The 23,020-nt window shown below is 42.9% G+C and overlaps 1 protein-coding gene across 2 annotated transcripts; it reads right to left on the bottom strand.

Annotated features, from left to right (window-relative positions):
- Positions 1-645: 645 nt before the first annotated feature.
- On the bottom strand, positions 646-22,749 carry LOC121540163 (ubiquitin carboxyl-terminal hydrolase 46). Of its 2 annotated transcripts, XM_041848806.1 has the most exons (9): positions 22,386-22,749; positions 14,015-14,095; positions 7,030-7,243; positions 6,119-6,360; positions 5,281-5,357; positions 5,099-5,182; positions 4,803-5,000; positions 3,945-4,023; positions 646-3,838 (listed from the first exon to the last, which is right to left on the bottom strand). In XM_041848806.1, exons 1-9 carry the CDS (start codon positions 22,419-22,421, stop codon positions 3,737-3,739), a joined length of 1,113 nt encoding a protein of 370 aa, XP_041704740.1. In that variant the 5' UTR covers positions 22,422-22,749; the 3' UTR covers positions 646-3,736. The 2 variants fall into 2 exon arrangements, with proteins under 2 accessions (XP_041704740.1, XP_041704741.1); XM_041848807.1 differs by lacking the exons at positions 7,030-7,243; positions 22,386-22,749 and having other exon boundaries at positions 14,015-14,073.
- Between the last annotated feature and the right edge of the window lie 271 nt (positions 22,750-23,020).

Below are 23,020 nucleotides of genomic sequence, written 5' to 3'. Positions count from 1 at the left end.
CGTTTGGCCAGTAACTGTAAAATCACTGGTTTGAATAACCGATTTGTGAAAAATCTGTCAAGGCACTTAACCCTAGTTGATCTGGATTAGAGCAAGACTGCTAAAATGTAAAATAAAAACTGCCAAAACTCATGATGCATTGGCTTTAGAATCTACAAGATGTTCTCTCAGGGGTCAGAACTTCTCTGCAGGTTTCACTAAACACATTCCAATAAAACATAAAGGCATTATTTCCTTGCCTTTGTGACAGATGGCTGTAATATAGAGTAGATGAAGGAAGCAGAAAGCAAGGTTTCTAATAGTTCTGGAACATTCTCTTTCTCTGTCGGAGTCTCCCCTCACAGGCTGTTGTTCTGTGATGCTGCATTCCTGTGGCTGGCTGTCACCACAGCAACACGCACAGTTACCTGGTAAATATGATGTGACAGAGGAAGTGACCAGCTTGAGAACACAGGAATTAACTGTGTGTGTGACCACGGGGGAAAGGAAAACAGCTGACACGACTGTGGGGATGTGAAGGACTGGCCCGGGGGTGAAGAGGTAAAGAGAAGAGGATAAGAGGAGAATGAGTTGATGGTGAGGGGGTTAAGAAATCTTTGAAAATCCAAAGAACATGACAAACTAAATCTTCACAAATCCCAGTGCCTTAGTTAATACAGTCCTTTTATTGAACAGAGGACAAGGAAATCCAAAAAGTACTCAGACTGTGGTTCTCATTAAAGCGTTTAAGCTCATCACTAGTAAAGTGCACTTTCAGTTTACAAACAACTCATTGGAATTGAGAGTTAGCTAGTGCCTGGATCTCCTTTTAACTTCTACTCTTATCAAACCAGACATGCTAGTACAGTACTTATTCATCTCTAGGCACTGCACCAGAGTCCCATAGGTAGAACACTTCACATTTATAGACTGTTGAGACCACGTTAGGAGTGCAATGCATCTGAGTAAGGGTGTGTGCAGAACAGTAATTGGAAGATTAGCACACACGGCATCTCTTCTCATCATAACGCTTAAAATGCCTCACTGTGACATTCATCGACTGTCTAACTATTGCGTGATGAATTGATTATGTGATTGACTGATTGTAAAGCTGCTCCATATTTCATTACAGGGTTTGTTTTTATTTTCTAGTTAACTCCTCGTTCTCTTAGTGTTTTAGGTTCTAGGTTTAAAAAAATATTTTCCTACATAATGTATGTACACGTGTATCTTAGCATAGAAAATAGTGTTCTGTAAGAGTTCCTGTCCAGTTTTGCAAGGTCATTAGTGGCTCCAGTTTGGCACATATTCATCATCGACTTTACCCAGTTATACTAAACAGAAGGAAATAGTCAGTTAACCATCTAGATGCTTCAATACACTCTCACACATCACATTACATGCTGACTCACATAAAAAGGAGGAGGCACAGTCAAACTCACTCATACCAACCCAAATAATTTCTACTTCTCACTTAAAGAGATTCTCCGGTACGTTTGTATACTTTTAGCCAGTAGTTCTGAAAGTAGCTCTCACGAGACTAAAGTGTTCCCTGAAAATTGTGTACTACGTCACATATGTGCAGATTTTACTCAAATGGCGAGGGTCTGAAGCTCATTGGCTAGAACTCGAATTGCTAGGGGGCTGGCCCACGTGGGGGAACATTTTGGAAAATGGCACAGCACAGATTCCAGAAATAGTCGCTTTCAAACTAGGGATTTCGTGGCTAATTGAGGTAAAATAGTAATTCTGCATGTATAAACTACACATTGACACATCCAGCCCAAAGCCGGAGGTTTAAAGAACACTTTGTAGTCGCCAAAGTTCCGGAGCATCTCTTTAAAGTGAGATGCATTTGGGTCAATATTCTTTCAGTATTACAGTGAATTAGAGTTCCATAGGACAGTCTGAGCAGCACTGATTCTTCATATACCTCTATATGGCCTTTGATATAGTTCTACTCTACAATACGTGGCCCTAACGTTATGGGATGGTAAATCATCACTCTATATGGACCACTGGTCACCTTTACACTAAACACAACTTAATAGAAGTGTCTGCCAGGCACAGCTTCTGAGTAAAGAACATTGGTTCCAAGTCAAGTGCCTAACAATGGAAGGGACAACGAGGCAAAATAAAACGGTGATAAAGGTAACGTCCTCAACATAGGAATGACCAATATCAATATTCAGACTATGGTGTCACTGCAGAAGAATAAAAAGGAAGGTTCTAAGTAACATCGTACCAACGTTTGGAGTATGTTGACCACAGCCCCATATTGCACCTAGCAAAGGACTTCCACCTCCTTTGATCATCATCACACACAGATACACACGACTGGGAGGAGACTAGCTGGTCACAAAACACACCAACATTTAATATCTATATTCGTTTCACAGGGAAGTCAACATCTTATCAGCTCATTTTACCTCCTTCTATTGCACCAATCTCACTGTGAAAAACAGTACTGTTCAAGGATGCCTTGCTAGTTGCAACTGTGGATTATGATCTCTCCGTCTTACCTCATATGGTTCTTTTGACAGAGCTCAGCTATCCACATACTTCAAACTTGAGCTAAAAAAGACGTTGTCAAACTTCATTTCAACCCCAGAGAGCTCTGTATGTGTATTCCCTACAGGACTCAGTCAGGGGGGAGACGTCACACACACAACAAGACAAGATGGAGTCTGACACACAATATCCTCCACCTACCAGCACACTCAACATTATAACTCCCCAACATAAATAAGATAAGAGCAATAAATAGTGTTTTACACAACAAGGACTAGACAGAGAATAAACTGGGCATGAACTAAACCAGACTATTCTAGTAGAGCTGAAGATCGTGTCAGTGAGTGACTATGTTCTAGAGTGGGGGCTTGATCATAACATGGTTCTAACATATTTATAACATGGTTATTACATAAGGGCCACAAGGGAGAGGAGCATTCTGTCTTGAGTTAGTCTCTACGGAAGAGGACCAGAGCAGCAGACACAGAGAGCTACATGCATCCTGGTCTTCTGTAGGACTACAATATCTCAGCATTACAATGAATAGGTTTGGCTTGGCCACAACTCAAGTCAATTCGAATCCACACCAGCTCAAACTGTGAACACTGAACATGCAGTTCAGCTACACCATGTGCATAGACTCTCTCTCACCTAGTTTATATATTTCACTAAAACTTCCATCCCAGCTCTAGCCATTCCCCAGGTAGAAGACATCTATGGGCAGGACATTGTAAATATAAGGTCACCGGATAACCCTACTAAAATGATTTATGAGCGTGACATTACATGAAAATAGACATACTATACAGATATCCAAATGATCCAATCTTCTTTCCAACAGCAGTCTGTATTTGTACCAGTCCAGCCAGCTCTGTATGCCAGGCAGACCCAGGGAGAAGGTGACCCGTGCTGGGACTCCAGACCTCAAGAGCTAGCCCCGTGTGGAGGAAACAGGCATCACACACCAGCCTGTTGTATCTTCTTTTTCCCCCTTGTCCTTGCTGTTGTGACTGTTTGCTTTTTTGTTGCAGGTGGCTGAAGTGCAAAAAGCAGTTTGCAGAGTCCTCCCAGCATGCTGAGCACAGGGAAGGAAAGTGGTTATGGGATATGAAGTGCAGGCAGACCCAGGGCAGGCTGTGGGACAGGGAATGGTGTTGGCACACGTCTCAGAGAGGGTACAGGGGTCAGGGTCAAAGTTCCCATCGTTCTCTCTATCGGTCTCTGGCTGGCTGGGTGTTTATTCCAGTTACTCCCTGGACTGGTAAAAGAGGATGTATCCAGACTCTGAGTTCTTGGAGATGTCTGACGTCAGCCCATAGAACTCCTCGATGGCCTGGGCATCGATTTTCTGAACAAACCAGAGAGGGAGACAACAAATGATGAAACATGCTGTATGAGGCATATAAACAGGTGTGCTGGCCAACAAACAAGAACAGTATGACTGTGACACAAACCTCCACGATGTCATCATCAAACAGCAGCCAGAAGCCGTGACTCTTCACTATGGTGATGTAGTGTCCTCTGTTGGGTCCACTGAGGAAGAAAGAAGGGGAAAGCAGGGATATGACAATAAAGTCTTTGCAAAGTACAAGGTACAAGTTTGTTCGGATACGAGTAAGTGTGTTTGCATAAGAATGTGTGTCGAAAGGTGCTGTATATATACTGAACAAAAATATAAAATGCAACAAGTAAAGTGTTGGTCCCATTTTTCATGAGCTGAAATAAAAGATCACAGAAATGTTCCATACGCACAAAAAGCTTATTTCTCTCAAATTTTGTGCACAAATTTGTTTACATCCCTGTTAGTGAGCATTCCTCCTTTGCCAAGATAATACATCCACCTGACAGGTGCGGCATCAAGAAGCTGATTAAACAGCATGATCATTACACAGGTGCACCTTGTGCTGAGGACAATAGACAATAAAAGGCCACTAAAATGTGCAGTTTTGTCACACAACACAATGACACAGATGTCTCAAGTTGAGGGAGCGTGCAATTGGCATGCTGACTGCAGGGATTTCCAACAGAGCTGTTGCCAGAGACAAAAACGAATTCTGATTGGCTGGGCCGGTCTCTCCAGTGAGTGGACCTGGCTCCCAAGTGAGTGGGCCTATGCCCTCCCAGGCCACCCATGGCTGCGCCCCTGCCCAGTCATGTGAAATCCATAGATTAGGACCTAATTTATTTATTTCAATTGACCGATTTCCTTCTATGAACTGTAACTCTGTAAAATCTTTAAAATTGGTGCATGTTGCGTTGATATTTTTGTCCAGTATAAAATAGACATGTGTGTATGTGTTTGTGACCCCTACCTGCCACAGTGGACGACCACAGCGACCAGGTCGTACATGCGGTCGAGGTTGGTAGCGTCTCCAGAGGTGTTGAAAAGGCGGAGCTCCAGAGGGAAGACGACCCGATAGGACAGCTTGGTGTATCGGTGCAGCTGCTCCATGTACTTAAACCGCTTCAGGTGCAGGGCCAGGATCATAGGCAACTTCTTAACCCGCATCCTACAGGGACATACAGGAGTTATATACAGATAGGCAAAGACTAAAAGATACCGCAGTCATACACACCCAATCTAAGTGGGAGCGTGTTGTGTACTGACCGTTTCTGGGCCTCCTGCTTGCTGCAGCATGTCTCACAGTAGTATTTGTATTCACTGCACAAGGTCTCTGTGTTACTGAAGTCCCTGGGGAACACAAAACACACAGAGGGGACTGCGTCAGTAAGGTTGATACAGGGAGCAGTTATGGTACAGAAAGGTACCAGGTAACAGGTCAATATTACCTAAGACAGTGCGTGATTGATGTATTCTGCTCTACGTCCACAGACAGATCCAGGAAGTCCTCATCTTTGCTGCTCACCTGTGCGAGAGAGAGAGAGAGAGGGGGAAGGAGAAACACACAGATGAGATGAGTCAGTGTACTGGCCTCTTCACGTGCTGAAAGGCACTGATGCTGCTCCTGCTCTGTGACCTGACCACACACCGGCACACGAGATGAGAGAGCGAGTCTCTTTGATGTGTTGATAGGGTTGCAAGTATCAGTGTGAGTGAGAAGCACAGTGCCTGTAGCGTGGTGAAGAGGGTTGTCCAGGGCCAATCTCTACCTCCCTCTCTCTGCTCTTCCTCTCTGAGCACCAATACCTCCTGCGTCACAGGTACAGACAGAGCGAGTGACAGGCCTATGCCACAGCCTGTGGGGGCTGATTGGAGGACATCCGTCAGAGCTCAGAGCTTACTATTACAGACAGAGCTAATCTCTTTGTGGGAGACAGTCATTTAGCCAAGCCCTGGTAGTGGATTGTCAAAGCATTACCAACATTGCTGACAAAGGGGGTTGAGTTTAAAAAAACAAGAGACACATTTCCAATCAATAAAGTATTCTTACATAAGCGTTTATGTCCCACATGACTTGGTCGAATTAGGACCACCCATTTCAATCACTGCCAGAGAACATAAAACCTAGCCTCGCAAGCCGCCTGCCTCGCAAGCCGCCTGATCTCGCGAGCTTACATGAATGTTTCGCTGCACGGATGTAAACTTGCGAGATCAGGCAGCTTGCGAGGCTCCATAAAACCCACTACCCCATAAACCACTCTACAGGCTACACCAGCCCTGACTCACCGTCTCACAGTTGAGGCATCGCGTCTCATTGGTCAAAGTTCCCTGGAAGATGTCATGCACCCAGGTGGGCTCTGTGGGCTTGTTCTCGGGCTCCGTCTCCGTGGTGACGGTGGTGCCGTTGTTCTTGAGGCGGCCGTTCTGCTTCTCCTGCTTCTTCTCCTCCTGCAGGATGTCTGCCACCGTGTTCAGCAGGTAGTTGAGGAACTCATGGGCGTCCTGCTGCATGTAGTTGTCAAACAGGTCTGTAGGGGGAGAAACAGAGGACAGGGGCTTTTAGGGCAACTGTGTAGAAAGGTGATCAGTCAGTCAACAGTCCTGGTCAAGGTGAATCAAGGCAGATCAATTCACATGCATGCACACACAAATCAGATATGTGTGAAAAGTGAAGTTGGAGAGAAGGAGAGAGAGAATGTGAGAGTGAAAGTGAGAGAATGAAGGAGAGAAGGCAGCTGACCAGTCCCTAGTCCACACATAGATGTTCATTGTTCATTCATAGAGAGAGCTTCCTGAGAACAACAACCTGCTTCTATTCCAGTTCCATGCTCTGAACGTCTGCACCGCCACACGCACCTGCCCTTCACCCCACAATCACCTGTCAAAAACACTTCCATTGCCTCTCTAGCCCTATCCCAATCCCCAGTTCAAAACATGCTGTCCTGAAAACGATTGATTCAAGACAACTGGTCTCAGCAGTCTGAAACCTCTAAACGCTGGTCTGAAACCGATCAACACAGTCAGTTTAACTTACTACCAATACTACCAAGAACAATCATATGACAACCGATACAAAATGGAAGCTATGAGGCTATTACACCATAGTCCTCTAGTGTATTTGTCCCCAGCCTCAGCCCTCTCCCAGACAGTCCCTGGCAGACAGTAATTGTATTTGGGTTTGGTGTAGTGTCCCTCACCATTCTCCTTGCGCAGGCGTGAGATGAACTTCTTGGGCGGGATGACTCCCACCTTTTTCTTCTGGGTGGCGATGCTGTGGAAGAGGTCTGCCAGACACGTGAGCAGGTTCTCCTTCTTCTTCTGCTGGGCCTTGTAGGCCAGCACGTTCTCCCGGAAGGGCCGGCAGAAGTACAGGGCCTGAAGCACCGAGTTACAGTAACAAGTGTTGCCAAACTGAGGGGGCCAACCCGGCAGGGACAAATAGAAAAAGAGAGCGTGAGATTTTTAACACTGTTTGAGGACCGGAAAAATTAACATTGAAAACGGAGAGAAGATTCATGACCGTCACCTCCAATAGAGACTTGGTGCAAGACTGTAAAAACAAGGTGAGATGAGTGCTCTTACACATAAAAAGGGATATGTCAGAGCCAGACTGCACAGCAGCCATCAGATAAATGGATGAATTTTAATTTAGTTTAGCCAAACTAGTCCTGGTACCAGTCTTTTTAGCTAACGTTCCACTCCTGTCATTTGCCAGAGACTGGTCTTTCGGGCAACCTTAACATTTAATATGCAGCCAGATTTACGGTGCAGTTGCTGATTGGTAGTTGGAAACATCATTAATATGTTCCATGACAACGTTATGGAACATGGGGTGCGCGCAAATTTGGCGCAATATAGAATTACAATTTTAAGAACAACAAACGATACCGTTATCACCTGCTGCAGTCATTCCCTTGTGAGAAGATTATGTTGTTCAAAGTGGCTATAGAGGACTCCGTAATGAGAGAGAGAAATAATGATTTGGAAAATATTAGCCTACAAGATTCAACATTTGCTTCAGTTGCATCCCACTAATGAGAGGAAAGAAATGCAAAACTGGCACCTGGTCATCATTCCTCGCACATATGGGAAAGGTAAAGGAGATACCTAGTCAGTTGTACAACTGAATGCATTCAACTGAAATGTGTTTTCCGCATTTAACCCAACCCCTCTGAATCAGAGAGGTGCGGGGGGCTGCCTTAATTGACATCCACGTCAATATGCTGATCAATATGCTGATCATCATTTTTTTAATGTTGGGGGCCTCCCGAGGGGCGCAGCGGACTAAGGCACTGCATCGCAGTGCTAGAGGCGTCACTGCAGACTCGCGTTCAATCCCAGGATGTGTTGCAGCCGGCCGCGACCGGGAGATCCATGAGGCGGCGCACAATTGGCCCATCGTCGTCCGGGTTAGGGGAGGGTTTGGCCGGCCCGGGATGTCCTTGTCCCATCGCGCTCTAGCGACTCCTTGTGGCGGGCCGGGCGCGTGTACGCTGACTTCGGTCGCCAGTTGTACGGTGTTTCCTCCGACACATTGGTGCGGCTGGCTTCCAGGTTAAGCGAGCAGTGGGTCAAGAAGCAGTGCGGCTTGGCAGGGTCGTGTTTCGGAGGACGCATGGCTCTCGACCTTCGCCTCTCCTGAGTCCGTGTAAAAAGTACAAAAAATAGATGAATGTTGTTATGATCATTTCAGTTCTATTATTTGTCCCGCCTCTCTTTTAAAGAGATGGATTCCAGACAGGCTACTTTAGGAAACTTTCTGAATGGACATAGACGTTTTTATTCTAGGCGTGAAGATATTTTAACATAATGTCTAGACGATAAAAGGCTACAGTGATAACTCGTGCTTGGCTGCCAAATGTATGGTGTCCCCATAGGCCTAATATTTAAATTGAGGAATTCTGATCAGTCATTATTTTAGCAATCCACATTAGACATAGTGATGGGGGGGTTACATACAGTTACATATCGGTTATATATTATTTTTGGCGATATAGCGTATCTTTTTGACAATATTTTTTATCAGTATTTTTCCTTTATAGCTTGTTCTTCATCTTCTTTTGAATTGTTTTTGTCTCTACGCTTGCATGGCACAGATGGTGGTCGCCTAAATTCACTGTAGTAAGCTAGGCCTAATATATAGGCTCGTATACGAGTGGTGGATTAATAGCCCAGCCTATGAATTAACTTCTAACTTGAACATCTCCGTCTTCACTCACTGTTCCCTTCTTGCACAATTCATGCATCTCCACTGGCATCTCTTCCATCCTCTCTGTATTCCTCTTATAGCTCTTGAACCAGTAGCCTTGCCCAATGTGTTACCCAGAAGTAGCAATATATACTGAACAAAAATATAAATGCAGTATGCAACAATTTCTTTTCTTTTACAGAGTTACAGTTCATATGAGGAAATCAGTGAATTGAAATAAATAAATTAGGTCCTAATTGGTCACAGATACCTTTAAAAAAAAAATGGGCCTCATGATCTCGTCATGGTATTTTTGTGCATTCAAATTTCCATCGATAAAACGCAAATTGTGTTGGTTGTCCGTAGCTTATGCCTTCCCATACCATAACCCCACCACCACCATGGGGCACTCTGTTCACAACGTTGACATCAGCAAACCACTCGCCCACATGATGCCATACACGTGGTCTGCGGTTGTGAGGCCGGTTGGACATACTGCCAAATTCTCTAAAACGACATTGGAGGTGGCTTATGGTAGACAAATTAACATTTACTTCTCTGGCAACAGCTCTGGTGGACATTCCTGCAGTCAGCATGCCTATTGCACGCTCCCTCAAAACTTGTTGTGTGACAAATCTGCACATTTTAGAGTGGCCATTTATTGACCTCAGCACAAGGTGCACCTGTGTAATAATCATGCTGTTTCATCAGCTTCTTGATATGCCACACCTGACAGGTGGATGGATTCTCTTGGCAAAGGAAAAATGCTCACTAACAGGGATGTAAACAAAATTGTGCACAAAATTTGAGTGAAATAAACAGTGCGTATGGAACATTTCTGGGATCTTTTATTTCAGTTCATGAAACATGGGACCAACACTTTACATGTTGTGTTTATATTTTTGTTCAGTGTAGTTTGGTCACTTATTTTGAGCAGTAAAAAAATAATATACACTACCAGTCAAAAGTTTGAACAAACCTGCTCATTCAAGTGTTTTTCTTTATTTTTACATAATAGTGAAGACATCAAAACTATGAAATAACACATATGGAAACATGTAGTAACCAAAATAATGTTTAACAAATCAAAATATATTTTATATTTGAGATTATTCAAATAGCCACCCTTTGCCTTGATGACAGCTTTGCACACTCTTGACATTCTCTCAACCAGCTTCATGAGGTAGTCACCTGGAATGCATTTCAATTAACAGCTGTACCTTCTTAAAAGTTAATTTCTGGAATTTCTTTCCTTCTTAATGCGTTTGAGTCAATCAGTTGTGTTGTGACAAGGTAGTGGGGGTATAAAGAAGATGGCTCTATTTGGTAAAAGTCCAAGTCCATATTATGGCAAGAACAGCTCAAATAAGCAAAGAGAAATGACAGTCCATCGTTACTTTAAGTCATGAAGGTCAGTCAATATGGAACATTTCAAGAACTTTGAAAGTTTCTTCAAGTGCAGTCGCAAAAACAACCAAGCGCTATGATGAAACTGGCTCTCATGAGGACCACAACAGGAATGGAAGACCCAGAATTACCTCTGCTGCAGAGGATAAGTTCATTACAGTTACCAGCCTCAGAAATTGCAGCCCAAATAAATGCTTCACAGAGTTCAAGTCACAGACACATCTCAACATCAACTGTTCAGAGGAGACTGTGTGAATCAGGCCTTCATGGTCGAATTGCTGCAAAGAAACCTACTAAAGGACACAAATAATAAGAAGAGACCTGCTTGGCCAAGAAACACGAGCATTGGACATTAGACCGGTGGAAATCTGTCCTTTGGTCTGGAGTCCAAATTGGAGACTTTTGGTTCCAACCGCCGTGTCTTTGTGAGGCGCGGTGTGGGTGAACAGATGATCTCTGCATGTGTAGTTCCCACCGTAAAGCATGGAAGAGGTGGTGTTATGGTGTGGGGTGCTTTGCTGGTGACACTGTCTGTGATTTATTTAGAATTTAAGGCACACTTAACCAGCATGGCTACCACAGCATTCTGCAGCGATACGCCATCCCATCTGGTTTGGGCTTAGCGGGACTATCATTTGTTTTTCAATAGGACAATGAACCAACACACCTCCAGGCTGTGTAAGGGCTATTTTACCAAGAAGGAGAGTGATGGAGTGCGGCATCAGATGACCTGGCCTCCACAATCTCCCGACCTCAACCCAATTGAGATGGTTTGGGATGAGTCGGACTGCAGAGTGAAGGAAAAGCAGCCAACAAGTGTTAAGCATATGTGGGAACTCCTTCAAGGCTGTTGTTAAAGCATTCCAGGTGAAGCTGGTTGAGAGAATACCAAGAGTGTGCAAAGTTGTCATCAAAGGCAAAGGGTGGCTATTTGAAGAATCTCAAATATAAAATATATTTTCATTTGTTTAACACTTTTTTGGTTACTACATGATTCCATATGTGTTATTTCATAGTTTTGATGTCTTCCCTATTATTCTACAATGTAGAAAATAGTAAAAATAAAGAAAAACCCTTGAATGAGTAGGTGTGTCCAAACTTTTGACTAGTACTGTATACAGTGAGGGACAAAAGTATTTGATCCCCTGCTGATTTTGTACGTTCGCCCACTGACAAAGAAATGATCAGTCTATAATTTTAATGGTAGGTTTATTTGAACAGTGAGAGACAGAATAACAACAAAAAAATCCAGAAAAACGCATGTCAGAAATGTTATAAATTGATTTGCATTTTAATGAGGGAAATAAGTATTTGACCCCCTCTCAATCAGAAAGATTTCTGGCTCCCAGGTGTCTTTTATACAGGTAACGAGCTGAGATTAGGAGCACACTCTTAAAGGGAGTGCTCCTAATCTCAGCTTGTTACCTGTATAAAAGACACCTGTCCACAGAAGCAATCAATCAATCAGATTCCAAACTCTCCACCATGGCCAAGACCAAAGAGCTCTCCAAGGATGTCAGGGAAAAGATTGTAGACCTACACAAGGCTGGAATGGGCTACAAGACCATCGCCAAGCAGCTTGGTGAGAAGGTGAGAACAGTTGGTGCGATTATTCGCAAATGGAAGAAACACAAAAGAACTGTCAATCTCCCTCAGCCTGGGGCTCCATGCAACAACTCACCTCGTGGAGTTGTAATGATCATGAGAACGGTGAGGAATCAGCCCAGAACTACACGGAGGCTCTTGTCAATGATCTCAAGGCAGCTGGGACCATAGTCACCAAGAAAACAATTGGTAACACACTACCCCGTGAAGGACTGAAATCCTGCAGCGCCCGCAAGGTCCCCCTGGTCAAGAAAGCACATATACATACCCGTCTGAAGTTTGCCAATGAACATCTGAATGATTCAGAGGAGAACTGGGTGAAAGTGTTGTGGTCAGATGAGACCAAAATGGAGCTCTTTGGCATCAACTCAACTCGCCATGTTTGGAGGAGGGGGAATGCTGCCTATGACCCTAAGAACACCATCCCACCGTCAAACATGGAGGTGGAAACATTATGCTTTGGGGGTGTTTTTCTGCTAATGGGACAGGACAACTTCACCGCATGAAAGGGACGATGGACGGAGCCATGTACCATCAAATCTTATGTGAGAACCTCCTTCCCTCAGCCAGGACATTGAAAATGGGTCGTGGATGGGTATTCCAGCATGACAATGACCCAAAACACACGGCCAAGGCAACAAAGGAGTGGCTCAAGAAGAAGCACATTAAGGTCCTGGAGTGGCCTAGCCAGTCTCCAGACCTTAATTCCATAGAAAATCTGTGGAGGGAGCTGAAGGTTCGAGTTGCCAAACGTCAGCCTCGAAACCTTAATGACTTGGAGAAGATCTGCAAAGAGGAATGGGACAAAATGCCTCCTGAGATGTGTGCAAACCTGGTGGCCAACTACAAGAAACGTCTGACCTCTGTGATTGCCAACAAGGGTTTTGCCACCAAGTACTAAGTCATGTTTTGCAGAGGGGTCAAATGCTTATTTCCCTCATTAAAATGCAAATCAATTTATAACATTTTTGACATGCATTTTTCTGGATGTTTTGTTGTTATTCTGTCTCTCACTGTTCAAATAAACCTACCATTAAAATTATAGACTGATCATTTCTTTGTCAGCGGGCAAATGTACAAAATCAGCAGGGGATCAAATACTTTTTCCCCCTCACTCTTTCTTGCTGGATATAAAATAGGCTACAGCGTTCACAATGAACTGGCGGGGAACTTTGAATGGCGAGAGCATTTCTGGTGTGATGTGATCACATTGGCTGGTGGTACATTTACATTACATTTACGTCATTTAGCAGACGCTCTTATCCAGAGCGACTTACAAATAGGGTACAAATGCAATAAACAGGAATCCTCTGTTCTCCCCACGTCCAATGTTATGTTTACAATTAAATGTATTATGTCAGAATGCCCAATATTAGAATGCTTCCAATAAAAAAGTTAGAACGTTTTCCTATCAGTCTAATTTGCATAAACATTGTGATTGGGAGATAGACGTGAGGGCTATCAAATCAGGATCAAATCCTCTAATCTCCTCGAGCTCATATTTGAAGATTGCAAAGGCCAGTCTCTTTGGCAAATGACAGGAGTGGCAAGGAGTGGAATGTAATAGCTGAACAGAGACAGCAACCCGGCTAGCCAAACTCTGCTTTTAGTATCAACAATCTCCATCTGAAGGTTATTTTTTTATACATACAATCCACCTGCAGTGAAGCCGCTCAACATTTACATTACATTCCAGTCATTAAACAGAAGCCACCTGAAGGGTTGGCTAACAGAGTAGTTGGGTAACAGAAGTTCCTCAGAGATTTGTTTTGTTTAGCCAACGGAAATAGAATAGCAGGGAAACTGGGACAGCCAGAGACATCAAAACTGTGTAAAGACATCATTCATAAACAATGGTAGCATTACTGGCAGTCCAGCAAACAAAACAACCTGTTTCTCATAAAAGGTGTTAACACCAACCACCTGTCCAATGGGAAACATGACTCAGTAGTGACCTAGTGGACAGAGTGAATGACACTTACGTTGACCAATCCAAAGTAGTGTTCGTTGATTGGGAACTGCTCCGGACCAATGTCTTTCTCCAGAGCAGAGGCATTGGTGCCCTGAAGGAGACCAGAGAGAGGGAACATGAGCTCAAATGTGCACTGTCAAAACATCCTTATTATGCATGAAATAGGCTACACATCATCTGGAGAACCTTACTCACACATGTCTGTTCTATCTCCTTCAGGGCTGTGTTGTAAGCAAAAAGGTAGACTGTTGCAAACCCCCAAGCTAGTATTTGTATGTATTATGGATCCCCATTAGCCAAGGCAGCAGCTACTCTTCCTGGGGTCCAGCTAAATTAAGGCAGTTATAAAAAATGTAAAACATTACAATACATTCACAACAGATTTCACAACACATTAAGTGTGTGCCCTCAGGCCACTACTATACAACACATAATCCATGTATACGTGTGTGTATAGTGCGTATGTTATCATGTGTTTGCATGTGTCTATGCTTGTGTTGCTTCACAGTCCCCGCTGTTCCATAAGGTGTATTTTTATCTGTTTTTAATCACATTTTACACTGCTTGCATGAGTTACTTGATGTGGAATAGAGTTCCACATAGTCATGGCTCTATGTAGTACTGTGAGCCTCCCATAGTCTGTTCTGAACTTAGGGACTGTGAAGAGACCTCTGGTGGCATGTCTTATGGGGTATGCATGGGTGTCCGAAACAGACAGCTCGGTGCATTAAACATGTCACTACCTCTCACAAATATAAGTAGTGATGAAGTCAACCTCTCCTCCACTTTGAGCCAGGAGAGATTGAAATGCATATTATTAATGTTAGCTCTCTGTGTACATCCAAGGGCCAGCATTGCTGCCCTGTTCTGAGCCAATTGAAATGTTCCTAAGTCCCTCTTTGTGGCACCTGACCACAGGACTGAACAGTAGTCCAGGTGCGACAAAACTAGGGCCTGTAGCACCTGCCTTGTTGATAGTGCTGTTAAGAAGGCAGAGCTGTGCTTTATTATGGACAGACTTCTCACCATCTTAGCTACTGTTGTATCAATATGTTTTGACCATGACAGTTTACAATCCAGGGTTACTCCAAGCAGTTTACTCACCTCAACTTGCTCAATTTCCACGATTTATTACAAGATTTAGTTGAGGTTTAGGGTTTAGTGAATGATTTGTCCCAAATACAATGCTTTTAGTTTTTGAAATATTTAGGGCTAACTTATTCCTTGCCACTCATTCTGAAACTAACTGCAGCTCTTTGTTAAGTGTTGCAGTCATTTCAGTCGCTGTAGTAGCTGATGTGTATAGTGTTGAGTCATCTGCATACATAGACACACTGGCTTTACTCAAAGCCAGTGGCATGTCGTTAGTAAAGATTGAAAAAAGGTAAGGGGCCTAGACAGCTGGCCTGGGGAATTCCTGATTCTACCTGGATTATGTTGGAGAGGCTTCCATTAAAGAACACCCTCTGTTTTCTGTTAGACAGGTAACTCTTTATCCACAATGTAGCATGGGGTGTAAAGCCATAACACATACGTTTTTCCGGCAGCAGACTACTGTATGATCGATAATGTCAAAAACCGCACAATCTTTTTATCATCAATTTCTCTCAGCCAATCATCAGTCATTTGTGTAAGTGCTGTGCTTGTTGAATGTCCTTCCCTATAACCGTGCTGAAAGTCTGTTGTCAATTTGTCTACAGTAAAATAGCATTGTATCTGGTCAAACACAATTATTTCCAAAAGTTTACTAAGGGTTGGTAACCTTATTCCTAGGTAGCGGAATGACTTTTGCTTCCCTCCAGGCCTGAGGGCACACACTTTCTAGTAGGCTTAAATTGAAGATATTGCAAATAGGAGTGGCAATATCGTCCGTTATTACCCTCAGTAATTTTCCATCCAAGTTGTCAGACCCCAGTGGCTTGTTATTGTTGATAGACAACAATAGGTTCTTCACCTCTTCCAAACTAACTTTACGGAATTCAAAATTACAATGCTTGTCTTTCATAATTTGGTCAGATATACATTTACATTTACGTCATTTAGCAGACGCTCTTATCCAGAGCGACTTATATTATTTTAATTTTTTTTCATACCCCCTGTGGGAATCGAACTCACAACCCTGCCGTTGCAAACGCCATGCTCTATCAACTGAGCTACATCCCTGCCGGCCATTCCCTCCCCTACCCTAGACGACGCTGGGCCAATTGCGCGCCGCCCCATGGGTCTCCCGGTCACGGCCGGCTACGACAGAGCCTGGATTTGAACCAGGATCTCTAGTGGCACAGCTAGCACTGCGATGCAGTGCCTTAGACCACTGCGCCACTCAGGAGACACCTATACTTGGATGTGTAGTGTCAGTGTTTGTTGCTGTCATGCCTAAGTTTGTTAATCTTGCCAATGAAAAAAGTCATTAAAGTAGTTGGCAATATCAGTGGGTTTTGTGGTTGAATGAGTCATCTGATTCAATGAATGATGGCGCTGAGTTGGCCTTTTTGGCAAACATTTTATTTAAGGTTCTCCAAAGCTTTTTACTATCATTCTTTATGTCATTTATCTTTGTTTCATTGTGTAGCTTCTTATTTTTATTCAGTTTAGTCACGATTTCTCAATTTGCAGTATGTTTGCCAATCGGTTGTGCAGCCAGTGAATATTTAAAATCTCCCAGAAAATATACCTCTCAGTTGTTATCACATACATTATCAAGCATTTCACATGTTATCCAGATCCTAACTGTTAGCACTTATTGGTCTATAGCAGCTTCCCACCAGAATGGGCTTTAGGTGAGGTAGATGAACCTGTAGCCATATTACTTCAGTATTTAACATGAGATCCTCTCTAAGCTTTACAGGAATGTGGTTCTGAATATAAACGGCCACACCACCTTTGGTATTTCTGCCTTTTCTGTAGAACTTATAACCATGTATTGCTACCACTGTATCATCTAAGTGAGTTTCAGAGATTGTCAGAATATGAATGTCATCTGTTACTTGCAAATTATTGATTTCATGAACCTTGTTTCTTAAGCTACATATGTGATTCATTTCAGGAAACTAGGCGTATGTCGTGCGTCACTACTTCACAGGAGAGCCATTTGAACGTAAACTTTTTTTAAAAATCAAAATGCGTTTTTGGGCAGAAATGCCTTCTGGAACATGTGATCTTTCATTTGCCTTAATAACAAACTTGTACGCCATTTGTAAATACGAATAAAATTGTTACATTACGAGCCTAGTTGGTTTAGCCACGGAAAAAGACAGGAACCTTCCCGCTAGCCATGATTGGCTGAGATAATGGATGGGCTGGACGTGCCGAGAGATGAGTTCGGATTTGTCTGCCATGGAGCACGCGTCTGTCTGTAACATGAGCTGGTCAGTATGTGTAGGTAATCCTTTCTAAAGCGGCTTTTTTGAAAGATATCACATAGTAGAACTGCAGAAGTGTTGCTCTCCACTTTCTGGAGGACCGAGTTTTGAAATCAGTGGAATGCCCGGTGGAATTAGAGAATGATAGCTAAGGAGATGGAGTAAATTCTGGTGTTTGTTTGCAAATATGCAGAGGGAGTCGAAAAGAGAACACATAGAAGGCTGTTGTATAAAACACTTGTTTCCGGATTACATCTTCAAACTAAGGGCAACCATGGCATCCGTGACAGAGGGAGAAGTGTCCATCCATGTATACGGGTAAGATAGTCTAGCTAGTTACATTTTCAGATATTACACGTTTCTAATTTTGTCAGAAAGTCGTTTTCATTTCAAGTTAAAGCGTACTGTTAGCTAGCTAGCTAACATTAGCTGGCTGGTTCGCTAGCTAACATTACATGTATGATCTGTGTAGTAATATTATTCGTATCTCAGAGCCATTTGCATTGCTAGTTATAGCCTAATGTTTGCTAGCTAGCTAACATTGAACCTGGTTGGTTAGTTACCTGCAGATTCATGCAGGGTAGTAACGTTATGAGTTGGGATTATAGTTAATTGTTTAACTAGCTAGCTACATGTCTAAACAAAAGACTCCACTATGCAAGTAACCATTTCAATAGAATGTTTATGATGTCACTGCTACAACTGTTGATTGACATAGCTGGTAAATTCACTCTGATTTCAGAGCACAGTCGTCTGAGTGTGCCAGAGCGCAGAATAACTGACGAATTTACGAACACTCAACACGCGTTGAATATGGCCGGTGTCAGTAAACGTTGGAAAAAAAGCGTAATTAAATTGTTGCCAGCAGCACAGTTAGTCACTAACGCTCTACTAGGGCGAGTAAAATGGTCAGAGTGAGGTGTTCTCTCATTTGTGTCTGGAAGTAGCTAGCAAACTAGCCAACTTTAGCCACTTAGCTTGGGTGCTTGACTGCCATTGTGAGGTCAGAACGCTCGGATCAACCCTACTCCTCGACCAGAGCGTCCAGTGTGCGCTCTGAACACTCAGAGAGCGAAACGCTCTAAGTTTACGAACAGACAAGCTGACAACGCTCTGAGTTTACGAACACCCTAAGCTTACCCTTAGCGCACTCTGGCACTCTAGATTGAATTTGCAAACACACCCGTAATATAAACCAGCCTTTAATTTTGAAATCTTTGGTTGTTTAGTACATGGCCTCACACGACTCCTTAAAGAGATGGGTTAAGAGGGTGTGAACGATGCTGAATGGGTGTAGACAAAGAAGAACTCTCCAGTAGGTTTAACAAAATTATCAACTTTCAAAGCAGAATTACTTTCCCCATTGTTCCTCAACTGTAGTGTATGATATACCATTTTCTAGCTCTTAGTCTCTACTTTGAGCCAATGTAAAAAACAAAACAAAAAAAACACTTCAAATGCTGCTACATAAGACCGAATCGAGCCGGTCGGTCACATATGTTAACATGGACTATTTTTAGCACTTTTCTGGAATGCTTGATTGTTTTTATTGCTTTACTGGGAAGCTTATCAGAGGTAAACATGCTCATGTTTTTTATGTTAGTGCAGGGTGAACTGCACACAGTGGACTTCCTACTAGCGCACACTGCCTCAGTGCTAACAGTATCACTCTGGTTCATAGGCACATGATTACTGCAGCTAGTGAATCTGGTCAAGGGCTCTCTGGCCTAATAGTCATCCCGGTAAGTACAGTATATTGCAGGGAACTGACAGACCAAAGCCTCTTTATAGAGAGGTCACATGCTGCACATGTCTCTGTCTCACATAATAGTCTAACCTTTGTTTCAGATATACACTACCGGTCAAAAGTTTTAGAACACCTACTCATTCAAGGGTGTTTCTTTATTTTTAGTATGTTCTACATTGTAGAATAATAGTGAAGACATCAACACTATGAAATAACACGTGTTAAAAAAAGTGTTAAACAAATCAAAATATATTTTATATTTGAGATTCTTCAAATAGCCACCCAGTTGCCTTGATGACAGCTTTGCACACTCTTGGCATTCTCTCAACCAGCTTCATGAGGTAGTCACCTGGAATGCATTTCAATTAACAGGAGTGCCTTCTTAAAGGTTAATTTGTGGAATGTATTTATTTCCTTCTTAATGCGTTTGAGCCAATCAGTTGTGTTGTGACAAGGTAGTGGGGGTATACAGAAGATAGCCCTATTTAGTAAAAGACCATGTCCATATTATGGCAAGAACAGCTCAAATAAGCAAAGATAAATTACAGTCCATCATTACTTTAAGACATGAAGGTCACTCAATACGGAACATTTGAAGAACTTTTAAAGTTTCTTCAAGTGCAGTTGCAAAACCATCAAGCGCTATGATGAAACTGGCTCTCATGAGGACCCAGAGTTACCTCTGCCACAGAGGATAAGTTCATTACAGTTACCAGCCTCAGACATTGCAGCCCAAATAAATGCTTCACAGAGTTCAAGTAACAGACACATCTCAACATCAACTGTTCAGAGGAGACTGTGTGAATCAGGCCTTCATGGTCGAATTGCTGCAAAGAAACCTACTAAAGGACACAAATAATAAGAAGAGATCTGCTTGGGCCAAGAAACACGAGCATTGGACATTAGACCGGTGGAAATCTGTCCTTTGGTCTGGAGTCCAAATTGGAGATTTTTGGTTCCAACCACCGTGTCTTTGTGAGGCGTTGTGTGGGTGAACGGATGATCTCCGCATATGTATTTCCCACCGTAAAGCATGGAGGAGGAGGTGTTAAGGTGTGGGGGTGCTTTGCTGGTGACACTGTCTGTGATTTATTTAGAATTCAAGGCACCCTTAACGAGCATGGCTACCACAGCATTCTGCAGCGATACACCATCACATCTGGTTTGGGCTTAGTGGGACTATCATTTGTTTTTCAACAGGACAATGACCCAACCCACCTCCAGGCTGTGTAAGGGCTATTTATCAAGAAGGAGAGTGAAGGAGTGCTGCATCAGATGACCTGGCCTCCACAATCCCCTGACCTCAACCAAATTGAGATGGTTTGGGATGAGTCGGACCGCAGAGTGAAGGAAAAGCAGCCAACAAGTGCTCAGCATATGTGGGAACTCCTTCAAGACTGTTGGAAAAGCATTCCAGGTGAATCTGGTTGAGAGAATGCCAAGAGTGTGCAAAGCTGTCATCAAGGCAAAGGGTGGCTATTTGAAGAATCTCAAATATAAAATATATTTTGATTTGTTTAACACTTTTTTGGTTACTACATGATTCCATATGTATTATTTCATAGTTTTGATGTCTTCCCATATCATTCTACAATGTAGAAAATAGTAAAAATAAAGAAAAACCCTTGAATGAGTAGGTGTTCTAAAACTTTTGACCGGTAGTGTATGTCAATGCCTGGATTATTTCTGACCATGACTGGCAGTCCACTCCGGCCTATTATGGCTTTCATGAAGCTCGCAGTTTCCCCATCACAAACCCTGCTTATTCATACTACTGGAAATCAGGAATAATTTGGTTTCATCATCAGACAAACTCCCTACCAACCTCTTCACTCAGGGGGGATGTAAATATTCAAGAGCATTTAACATTCCGTAATGTGGTGACAGGGCATTTATCTCCTGACCGAGCCCATTGGCTAACCAGAGCTCAGAGGTTCCAGATGAGGCCATGGCTTTGTTGAGTGAACAGAGACTTCTGCTAGCGTTGCTTTAGTCTTAAAATCGCTATCATTTTCTCTCAGTCAAAGCAGACCAGAATACCTTGCTTTGTTGTCTCTGATTTCCGTTTTGACTGACTCCTCAAGCTTGAATTTCTCATACAGACACACACCGCTGAGCCAAAGACACATTAAGTGTTCCATCAAACTAGACAATGTACACTTGCTTGTCTCATCTAAATAATAACGTCCCATCAAAGCTTACACAAACAATGGTACAAAGGAAAGAAAACAAAGACCAGATGATAACAGTCCCATTCAACACCAATCAAATGCTCTGTGTCACATAACATTTTTGTACTTCCAAACATGACATCTTCCTGAACTTTTGAATCCTTATCAACAGCTAGATTCAGTAGCCTAAACACGGTTCTGGTAAAGAAAGGCAACACTACAATACCCCAGTGTACTTATTACTGTGTGGACTAATTACACAGTCATAAGGACACTGCAATGTAAAGTGTTACACCTAAGGACCTCCTCTATACACCGAGTCAGTAAGATGCCCATCATTAATGCCCTTGTCTAAGTCATCACCTCCATGTGAGACAATGAACCCAAAACATTTAAATTAATCATAGAATAATTGTAATCAAAGTCTCCCACCACTAAAAGCTTATTACACTGCATTCACCAATCCCTCCCTTGGCTCTGCAGCAGGTACACAAAGGTGTATACATGTGCAGCAGTGGGGATGGGACCATTGTCATGAGATAGGATATTCTCTGACTGTGACTAAAAATGTAATTGAGGAAGCTGACCTGAAAACCACTTTCACACAGCACATGGGCCCTTTAAATATAGATTAGCATAGTTCCATGGCCATATGAGAGGATCTGTCATATTCCCTTGCTTCACTTCCAAGCTAAGCTTCGGGATCTTTAAATTCACACGAGACTGACACTTGAAATCAACGTGTCAAACCACGTCACTCACCGTACTAAGAGGTGACTGTGACGTTTGCACAGCAAGCTTTATGTGTGACAACGTTGCTGTCTGATACCCATTTTCCTGACGTTGCCAATATACATTGTATGTGTTTATTTGGCTAGAGTAGCTAAACATGTAGGCCTCATACTCATCATTCAAGATAAAGCTACCCTTCCAAAATGATGGCATCCCTGTCAAGCAAGGACTGGTGGCTTGATACTACAGCGGATCAGCTCGAGCTCCCAGGAGCAATTCGACCATGAACCTCTCTCATCATCATCATTACACAGACAAGGTGGCCGAAAGTGACTGCAGCAGACACTCGAAGGAGCTATGGCTACTTACCATATTACAAATGGAGGCGATATTTCTGACAGTCATTTAGTTTACAGGGTCCCCCTCACCGTCATATTTATAAAATAAACATGTTTCAAAGCAGCACGATATTGAGAAAATATGAAGCTGATTCGCGGCCGCGGCTAAGGCCAGACGGCTACCACAGGGGTAAAAAACTGGCAATTAATGTCTCGACTAGAGACCAACCCGCAGGCAGTTAACACGAAATAAAAAAAGTGCAGCTTAATTTTAACGCTTTGATTACTTCATTGTCGCAGACTACTAACGTATAAGTTATCTAAAAATGACAGATGCATGAGTGAATAAACACACATGAAGTTGCGGCAGGTTGATAGCAACCGACAACAAGCTATGTAAGGAAATGCACATCCCGCCCACCACAAAAAGCTACCGCATTTCTGTCGAATCGAGCGCTCTGATGTTTGTTTGACAGAACAGACAGACTAGTCAGAGCCTCGGATCAGCGTTTGAATGACGCAATGGATTTTGGGAGTTGTGGTGAATTTGGCTAGTATTACTAGTGGATAGTCACTGATCATAATTTACATACATCGAATATTCACATCACATTTCACACCAACTTGCAGACGTATGGTGATACTCAAGTTTGATTTTGCTCGCGT

This window comes from Coregonus clupeaformis, chromosome 26 (genome assembly GCF_020615455.1).
Source record: "Coregonus clupeaformis isolate EN_2021a chromosome 26, ASM2061545v1, whole genome shotgun sequence".
Taxonomy (NCBI): Eukaryota; Metazoa; Chordata; class Actinopteri; order Salmoniformes; family Salmonidae; genus Coregonus; species Coregonus clupeaformis.
The sequence above is the reverse complement of the archived record's forward strand: the minus strand, read 5'-3'. Positions and strand labels throughout refer to the sequence as shown.